General features: G+C 43.5%; 1 protein-coding gene across 1 annotated transcript; it reads right to left on the bottom strand.

The window, feature by feature from the left end:
• Nucleotides 1-782: 782 nt before the first annotated feature.
• On the bottom strand, nt 783-4857 carry actb2 (actin, beta 2). Its single transcript, XM_072368508.1, has 6 exons — nt 4750-4857; nt 3266-3395; nt 2790-3029; nt 1974-2412; nt 1689-1870; nt 783-1595 (listed from the first exon to the last, which is right to left on the bottom strand). Exons 2-6 carry the CDS (start codon nt 3386-3388, stop codon nt 1452-1454), a joined length of 1128 nt encoding a protein of 375 aa, XP_072224609.1. The 5' UTR covers nt 3389-3395; nt 4750-4857; the 3' UTR covers nt 783-1451.
• Between the last annotated feature and the right edge of the window lie 4945 nt (nt 4858-9802).

Raw genomic sequence — 9802 nt, 5'->3', positions numbered from 1 at the left:
AGCGTAAACCCCGAAGCACAAGGCAGGGAAACATGCACATGAGACTCAACGATAGTTCTGTTGGTGATGCAGAGTGAATCGTGTATTCGCCACATTTATTTCACAGTTTGAATTTACATACTTGTATTGGGCTGTTGTGCATTTTTGGACAACTGCCAGGGCAGTTTAATGCCCTCCAACTTATTGTGCCATAGCACCACCACACCAGTGGTCTGAATGGAAAATGACATGTTCTTCCATATTATAGATGGAATTTCTCTGTAACAACCATCTTACAGCTCCATTTGCAAAAATTCTTTGTAGCAGCAAGACAGGGAGCAACTGAGGTGTTCAGTCCACCATCGCAAGTAGTGGCCCCATGTATTAGAGTTTGTTAGAATTTTACAGTAGACTACTTAGCTATCAGTTTGGAAGAGAAGCAATTTACAAGCAAGACATGATGCCCTGCAGCTCTTGGACTATGAACATTATCGCCTGGTGTATAAGCTCAGTTTCAATTTAAGACATGATTATCTTACTGAATTGAAGCAGCACAATACGGGAATAAAGTATAGAATTAGTTTAATGAAAATTTCTAAAGAAGCTATGGCATAGTTTGGTAAAACTGTAAATAGTCTCAATTTGATGCCTTTTTTCTAGTCAAAGGCAAAAAAATAAGAAATTTTCTGGTAACTGAGATGTCATTAATACTAAACCCATTTAACACTATTGACAGCTGTCTTTACAGAGTCTTACCAGTTTAGTCAAAACTAGTTGAACAGAAGAGAATGAGACAGTCAAACATGTCGGAACACATGTGCACTTTATTGGGATTTAGTCAGTGTACAGGTTGGCCCCACTGGTCTGGCACCCCATGTTACCCCAGCATTTCAGGACCCCTTGCCCCACCACCCAGGGATGAAACCTCCAACAGGGGGAAGAAGGTCACAGTTGGGTTTTTGCATAACAAAACAAAAAAAAATTAAACAGGACCAAGATATTTTTTTTTCTTTTTAAGGCTGAAAGTACAAAAAACCCAGACATAATTTACATATAAGCGATACTACAACCATGTTTAAGTATGCGCCAACCACTGGGCAGCCTTCACAGAGGCAAATATGTGTCTGAACAATGCAGTTAACATTTGGAATCATGTGTCGAACAATGCAGTTAACAAACATTTGGAATGACTCAAAGAAAAACAAAATGTACATTTTAAGTCCCCAGATGCAACTGCAGAACCCTGGGGTGTTTTAAACCTAGCCAAAAACATTACCGTCTCCTTCTTCGTTCCAGTTTTTTTTTGTTTTTTTTTTTAAATCCTGAGTCAAGCGCCAAAAATAACTGAAGCCATGCCAATGAGTTGGTCATCTAGGCTCTGCGCCCAAGTGTGTATGAGAAATGTGTGGTGTGGTTGTTTTGCACAGAGCTGAAGTTGTTGGGCGTTTGGTTGGGGAGGAGGAACAGTCTGTTTAGAAGCATTTGCGGTGGACGATGGAGGGGCCAGACTCATCGTACTCCTGCTTGCTGATCCACATCTGCTGGAAGGTGGACAGGGAGGCCAGGATGGAGCCTCCGATCCAGACAGAGTATTTACGCTCTGGTGGAGCAATGATCTGTAGAAACAAATTAAGAGTCATATGGCTACCAAAGCAGTTCAAGTGCATGTTGAAGAGGTAAATAAAACTGCTCGTAGCAAGTCAACTCACCTTGATCTTCATGGTGGATGGGGCCAGGGCTGTGATCTCCTTCTGCATCCTGTCGGCGATGCCGGGGTACATGGTGGTACCTCCAGACAGCACGGTGTTGGCGTACAGGTCCTTACGGATGTCGACGTCGCACTTCATGATGCTGTTGTAGGTGGTCTCGTGGATTCCGCAGGACTCCATACCTAAGAGGAGATAGACACTTTGTTAGCAAGTGGAGTATGGCAAGTAATGCCTGAACTTTCATTTAGCATGAAAGCCATGTTGGGTTCTAGCAGGAGTACATACCAAGGAAGGAAGGCTGGAAGAGGGCCTCGGGGCAACGGAACCTCTCATTGCCGATGGTGATGACCTGTCCGTCAGGCAGCTCGTAGCTCTTCTCCAGGGAGGAAGAGGAGGCAGCAGTTCCCATCTCCTGCTCGAAGTCCAGGGCAACGTAGCACAGCTTCTCCTTGATGTCACGCACGATTTCCCTCTCGGCTGTGGTGGTGAAGGAATAGCCACGCTCTGTCAGGATCTTCATGAGGTAGTCTGTGAGGTCGCGGCCGGCCAAGTCCAGACGCAGGATGGCGTGGGGCAGGGCGTAGCCCTCATAGATGGGCACTGTGTGGGTCACACCATCACCGGAGTCCATGACGATACCAGTGGTACGACCAGAGGCATACAGGGACAGCACAGCCTGGATGGCAACGTACATGGCGGGGGTGTTGAAGGTCTCAAACATGATCTGCAAGGAGGAGAAAACATGTTAGTGTGTTCAAAACAAAGCACTCTGGATTTTGTGGTCACTGCACTCACTACATGCATTAGAGTGAGGCTCAGACTGAAGTTAGTAGAAAACTGTGCAGAATATCAACATTCCTTCACACTAGTGCATGTCAAAAAAAGTCATGTCATCAAGTGCTTATCCACTAGCGCTGCTAAACTTTAGACACAAGTGCAGATAGGCACACAGTCAAGAGACCTGTTGATGATAGATCATCTGATAGGAGAGAGGTCCTGGAGGAAGAGGGGAGGAATGAGGAAGTGAGAATGGAGAAGGAAACCAAGGAGGTGATGAGGCAACAGTCTCAACTGATTTGCACAACAAATAAGGGTTTATACCTGGGTCATCTTCTCCCTGTTGGCTTTGGGGTTCAGGGGGGCCTCTGTGAGCAGGACAGGGTGCTCCTCAGGGGCAACTCTCAGCTCATTGTAGAAGGTATGATGCCAGATCTTCTCCATGTCATCCCAGTTGGTCACAATACCGTGCTCGATGGGGTACTTCAGGGTCAGGATACCCCTCTTGCTCTGGGCTTCATCACCTACGTAGCTGTCCTTCTGGCCCATGCCCACCATCACTCCCTGAAGAAGACAATGAATTCATTAAACACTTAAACAACTGTGCACTTAAACACTGGGATTTAACATTTCAAATTTCAAAGTTGAAAGTTCAAGTTTCAATAAGACTATATTACTAGGCAACATGCCACACTGAAGCCATTTTCAAAGGTGATTTGAGTCAAATTAATAATAAGTATTAATTTGAAATGGTTACGTTTTGAAACCTTTCATTAAAGAGTTCAGTGCTCATCACCAACCTGATGTCTGGGGCGACCGACGATGGAGGGGAAGACAGCACGAGGGGCGTCATCTCCAGCGAATCCGGCTTTGCACATACCAGATCCGTTGTCAACAACCAGTGCGGCGATTTCATCTTCCATGGCTGAACTATTAGAGAGAAAAAAAGGAACATTAACAGTGAAGTCACACTTCCTCCCATCAGCAGCTGTTCTACACTCAACTCACTTCCTGTCACTTAGCAGCAGTGCGCAAAATGAGCCACTGGGTGGAGCTCGAGCCCCACATTCCGAGCAAGCCAGACAAAAGGAAGTGGTGCTGCATTCTGTTGTTACCATATAAGGACATGGTTCGGTTTTGAGCAGCTTTGCGGCTACCGGGGCTGTGGCGCGCGGCCAGACTACAGCAAGAAAGAGGAACGTTCGACATTATCAGACCCGGCGCCGCGAGACCACTCCCTCCAGTTCAATACAGTTAAACTTCCCCCTGCCCCCTCCCATTGTTACCCAATACCCAGCAAAAGTCTTTACTTCGATATCACTGCGTCACAATGTGGACGGACTCATTTTCTGCACAGGCTGACGCGACTATTTGCATCTTTGGACATTTTTGCAAAAACTCTTGGTCTCTATGTTGGACATTTGAAAAGGTTGCATAATAAACTTCACCCCCCACCCCCACCCAACTCATGAATGGTCTCGAGTCCATGATTGATTAACCATTTCCTGAAAGCCACGCCTTTTCAGGCGCTGAGTGATTTGCCAAGCGCAGTTTCCTTCTTTCGTGCTCAACTGGAAAGATTGGGTTTTTGGATAATTACCTAATGAATTACCGTCTTTTCTGGCCTAATATTTATGGCCGCCATTTGAAATACGACTTGAATTGCGAACTGAGACAGTGATTAAGACAAACTTAACACGTTTAAGTGGTTTTCATCATACATTAAAATGACAAGCAACCGTAATTAAAACGGTAACCGTTACAAGTCTGAAGGGCGTGTTAGCATGATTTGGCTAGGCTAATATGCTAAAGTAGGTCACACCCCACTGCATCGTGCGCACAAAGGGAGCTGGGATTCAGACAAACCCCACTTGAGGCTCCAAACTACTCCAAGGATAAGAAGCAAGCCACCATGAAAATACTGCCGAAGTTATACACCTATGCATTGCCGACTATAAGAACCATTTATTTTTATGGTAACATTAACTGTAAACCGGCTGCACCCTAAAACACCTGCGAAGCAGTCAATTTACTTGTCACTTGTACGAACATAGCGATAAACCAAACCAGAATACAGGCCCTTGTCTGGAGATTTTAGGTTTTAATCATAAGTAGATATTGTATTTGGCAGGACAAAGCACCTCGCGGTCCTTGCCAAGGTTTACATTTAAAGAAAAAAATAATAACTACATTAAAAAAAAATACAAACAAAACTACACCCAATGTTTACTTGGTAGTCGTTCTAAAATTAGAAGCATGTAAATTACGGTTTCTATCGACTTACCTTTGGGTGGGGGGCTTTTCGCTTAAAGGGAACCGGTTTCAGGCAAATGATATCCCGCACAAGCTGCGTGTGACGGCGCTCAGAGTGAATCTGTTGGCCGTGGGCACTTCAATTTTATACTGCGTCAGTTGCCCGGCTCTCTCCATAAAAGGTAAACTTTCGGAATTACGCCGTCTGATTGGTCCAGCGTCATGCACTGGGGCACGTCGCGTGCACGCTGTGGTGCACTGAACGTTCGCGGTTTGAGAGCGAGGGAGAGAGAGGGAGGCGATAGTAGCAAAGAATTGGAGAAAATAAAAGGGAAGGGATTGATGTGGTGAGGCCTAGTAAGTCTAATCTCATGATATCCTGTTCATGTAAAGACTTGAAAAATATGTATAGAGGTTGATAAGAATGAAATACGTCTTGTCTGCACCTGTTTTAAGCAGTTAGGCAACAACTTGTGTCATTTGAAAGGGCTCAGCACACAGGACTCCTCCCTGTGAAGGCTGCAAAGGCCCAAGACTTATCCAAAGCCTTTTCTCTCTCCTGGTTCCTCTATCAAGAATAACCTGACATTATCTGACATTTCACACAGCACTTTGCACCGATGTGATGCTGATGTTGCTGTCCACTTGGAAAAAAAACACCTTAAGATTCCATCACCAGGTCAAACAAATTACTTGGATCAAACGCACATGGGATAGTAAAGCTGCTCTGTCACAGGATGAGAAATGATCATTTACTTTACATAGGTCACCTCAATCAGACACTACTAACACCGACAGACCTCCAGCTGAAGTAAAATCCCTTTGGTTTTCCTTTTTTTCCCCCCACTTCCTGGTCCTCTGTATTACAGCTAGACCTGGTATATACAAGTAGTGAAGCTTTTCAAGCTTAGCCTGAACAATGACACTATCTCAGTCTCAGCTCCAAATTCTAACCTTGAGCCTGCAGGCTGGAAACATTCGCATTTCTGATTCATTGCCATATTTCATCTCATTCTCCAATAGATCACAGTGTGATGTTCTTTGAAACCCTGCTTTAGTTCTTTATTTTCAGCCTAGTTGTCCTCTGCTCTCCCCATCCTCCTCTCTCTTTTCCTGAGTAGGTAATAATGGTCAGCAAGCACACTTTCTCATTATGTGCATCTAAAACATGAGCGTGTACATTGCTAAAATGGCTTGGTGGCCATTTAAAGCTGTAACTGCGTCCGCTGACACATATAGCAACTTCTTCTCTTCCTCTGGTACCACTTCCCTTTCCTCTCAGTTGCATCAACTCTTTGTTTTTTTCTTCTTTTTTCATGCCCCTTTCTTCTCTTTCCTGACTTCATTCGTTGTGCTGAGTTGACTTTCAGTTAATGTTTTTGTCACCCCCATATTTATCTGAAATTAAATATAGTTTTCTCCATGCTAACTTCCCAGTAAACCTGCAGATCTCTGCAGTGTTTAGCAGCATATTGAGTGCTTCAAGGTTGCTTTAAGTCTTTCTCAGCTTCCAGACACCTAAATAACCATTTGGTGGTGAAAAAAGGTTATTTTTACATTTAACTGTCAGGGCTGTACCTGCCTATTCCTTCATGCTGACTCAGAGCTTTGACTCTCATATACAAAAGCTGTTAGAGGTTTTACGCATGTAAAGAAGGGCATTTGTGGCGACCAAAGGTCTGTTGCCTCCACTTACTGATTTACAGGCCTAAAATCAAATCTTATACATTTCTGGACTGTGGCCACTTAAAACACGTGTTAATTTATATTGGTTGTACCTGTGGTAATATTGGATATCTGGGATGAGGGAATGAGAAAGGAAAAAGTGGTGGGTTCAGGTGACACAGTGAACAGATCTGAGCAAAAACAAGCTGAGAGGATTGTCTCCGTGCTGATGCTGTGATGACATAAACGGGGATTGGCTGGGAAATATTTAATCCTGCCTCAGGGTGTGGCACTGGATTTTCAAATTCATAATGTCTTTACACATGCAATGTGTCGTGGCTCCGCCCCAGCCTGCTATGAACTGGGAAATGAACATTAAACTTGTTTACCTGGCTTGTTTTCTGTTCGGCTGTGTTGAGTCAGTTAGCCTGGATAATATGTGCATGTGTGCGCTGCTCTCTGGTAGTAACTGAGAAGTCTCTGGTTAAGTAGTGTGTTGTCAACACTCTTCAGTGGGAATCTCTGCTTGCCAAGTGCTTGGAATACTGTCCTGGAAAGACTACTCCTCATATAACACAACAGTGTGGGTGTGTGTGTTTGTGCTCACACCCTGAGTGTCAGATAAATGCAAGCTCTCAAACCTGCCAATGTCCTAACTGCTTTAAAGCCACCTAATGGATTTTTCTCAGGATTTTTTTTGACCAGACAGGCATTTACACACAGTCACTTAAGGTGTTGTGTATGATAACCATTACTATGATTAGCGGTTGTCTAAGCAGACCCATCACTACTCATCATTGCTTGTAGTTATTACTCTTCTTTTTGCTTTTCTTTAGTTCCACCGGATATAATTGCAATTTATATGTATAAATGGTTGAGGTTACTGACATGGACTGAACATAGTTACAGTTTATAAAGCTCCTGCAGGAAAAATCCTCTGAATGTAGCTTAAGGTGTGATATCCTTGTCTTTGAGACCTGCCTCTTAAAAGGCTAATGCTGCTCAAACATCCAATGTTGGTAAGATACTGTTTGCAGGTGACTTATTCAACAGCATGACCGCAAGTTTTCCCATGATGTTTTATTAGCTTGTTGAACATAGGATAATATTATAAGATAGCAAACCAATAGCACCAAACATCCCCTATATAGCTTTAAAGCTATTGGATAATAATATCTTCATAGTTTAATATGCACATTTATATGCAACGGTCTATCATTTTAAGATGGAAATAACTGCCAGGTGGTCCACGGAGACAAATAAATGCCAAATGGTTGGATCTTTTTGGTGCCATCCATTTGAGCTCTGAAGTTCGAAATTTTGAGCTCCCAGTTGACAAAATTTACTGGAACATCCCCGAAGTTGTATATCCAACTATAAAACTGGGAGAACCTCACCAGCCCCACCCTGGAAATCCAACATGGCTGCCTCACCTATAAAAGGTGATGACAGCTGTAGTAACAAATGTTTTATCAGCACTTCTGTCAGTTTGTGTCAATAAATCACTTGCATACACAATATTGTGTAACCATTGAACATATTGCTATGGTCTTATGTGCAAAATATAGTGTAATGTGCTGTTATCAAGTTGCAAGCCTGGTCAATGAGCTAATCTAACTTCAACTGGAGAGTGTGACATCATTCTCATCTCCAGCTTCCAATTTCCAAGGTAAATGGAACGCAGCTTTAACAGCAAGCTTTAGTTGATGGTAAACAGATTTTACGTGCTTTTAGATGAAGCCAAACTAGCTGTTTTTCTCTGTTGCCGTTCTTTATGCTAGGCTAAGCTAACTACCCATTTCTGTACTAGCTGTATCTTCATATCATCTAATCTAACATCCATCATAAATACAAATAAGCGTATATTCCAAAATGACACCCGATACCTTAAAATAATTGCTTGTGAGCACAACTGGCAATTGTCCCAGAAGTCAGCTGTCCATCTGTGGGATTACAGTACAATTAGCCATTATATAAACAGTATCTGTTCAGCAACTGCAACAGCCTTGATTCATATTGTGTAAGTGAAACAACAGGTGATCACTGTTTTGCTTTTGGCCTGCTGAAGTCAGGCACCACCAAGGCCATGTGATAAGACAGTAAACCCAATGATTGCTGTAGCACGTGTATTTATGTACATGTGTGTAATTCACGGTCAAAGAACTTTAAATGTCAACAACTAATCAAACCAAAAAGCAATGATAACAGGGCATTTATGTGGCTTAAACACACACAGCCTTACAAAGCACTCATATGTATATGTATTAGAGCACATTCGAATGGTTGTGTAGTATCAGCTTTTCCTACAAACCAAAGTTTCTGTGACAGCCATATGTGATGTCACCCACCTGGGTTTTTTCACTTGAAATAAGTCAACCAACCAGTTAGCCAGGAGCAACAACAAAAAAGAAACTGTCTGTGCTGCAGCATTGCCACTCCCGAAGTTTCTGATGGCTTCCTGTTCCTCAAATGAGCAAAGATGCCACAATCTGCTAATTCACTTTCTAACCCCCTTCTTCTGCCCTCCATCTACATTTATGATGTCTCCGCTTCTTCCTCTTTCTGTCAGACTGATAATTAGAGATTGAATAATTTGAATTGAGGGATTTTGGTAAGTGGGTGAAGGATTGTGGGGGAAGGTCGGGGAACCATGAAAGGCCTGTTGCTAATCGGTGAAACTGGCCATAGGGGGTAGACATGAATAGGCTACTATTTCCATTACCACACACACACACACATACACACATTCACAAGCAAGCACGCACATTTAAACAAATGCTGCTTAAAGTCTTACTGGTACCAGTATGCAGCTCAATACAAAACACATTAGTTGCTATTAGGCCTGAGAGAAGCTGATGTGAACACCAGAGGAGGGGAGGGAAAACAATAAGACTTAGATGAGAGACAGAGACAAAGAGAAATGCTTAATGTCTTCTTGTTTGTCACCCACATGAGTTTTGTTCAGTGCTTTTCCGCAAGGCTGGGCATGTGTGTGGTGTAATGTTGGCACTAGTAGGTGGACAAGCTATGTGGACATGTGGGAATGGGGTCTTTTTTTTTTTTTTTCTCCCAGCCTGCAGTCTGGTGAAAAGTAACTGGCTGACCAGTTGTTTACCATCTGTGACTGGCTATAGTTTCAGAGAGGGAAGCCCCATTCACTATTCACCCTCTTCCTGCCTCGCTCCCTCCTCCCTCTCCACCCACCCACCTACCTCTCTTGCGATACAAGAGATTGGTCGTCTGCAGCGTCATTGATCCATGGGTCACCGTGGTGACAGACTGACTCCAAGGCGCAGGCCAGTTACCAGCTGTGTGTGTGTGTGTTGTGCCTGCCAGCTGGCCAGTTTATGCTTGGATGGGATTAGCTTCCCATTTACAACCCAAATGGATTCCTTACTCCAACCCCCCTCTTCTTAAAG

This window comes from Leuresthes tenuis, unplaced genomic scaffold (genome assembly GCF_036924035.1).
Source record: "Leuresthes tenuis unplaced genomic scaffold, fLeuTen1.0.hap1 SCAF_17, whole genome shotgun sequence".
NCBI lineage: Eukaryota > Metazoa > Chordata > Actinopteri > Atheriniformes > Atherinopsidae > Leuresthes > Leuresthes tenuis.
Note: the sequence above shows the minus strand (reverse complement) of the source record. Positions and strands in the feature narration are given on the sequence as shown.

Coding starts and splice junctions, on each gene's coding strand:
- actb2 (XM_072368508.1), bottom strand. CDS start 3,388: ATGGAAGATGAAATCGCCGCACTGGTTGTTGACAACGGATCTGGTATG. Junction 2,413..2,789: donor ACAGGGAGAAGATGACCCAG/GTATAAACCCTT, acceptor TCCTCCTTGCAG/ATCATGTTTGAGACCTTCAA. Junction 1,871..1,973: donor CTTCCAGCCTTCCTTCCTTG/GTATGTACTCCT, acceptor ATCTCCTCTTAG/GTATGGAGTCCTGCGGAATC.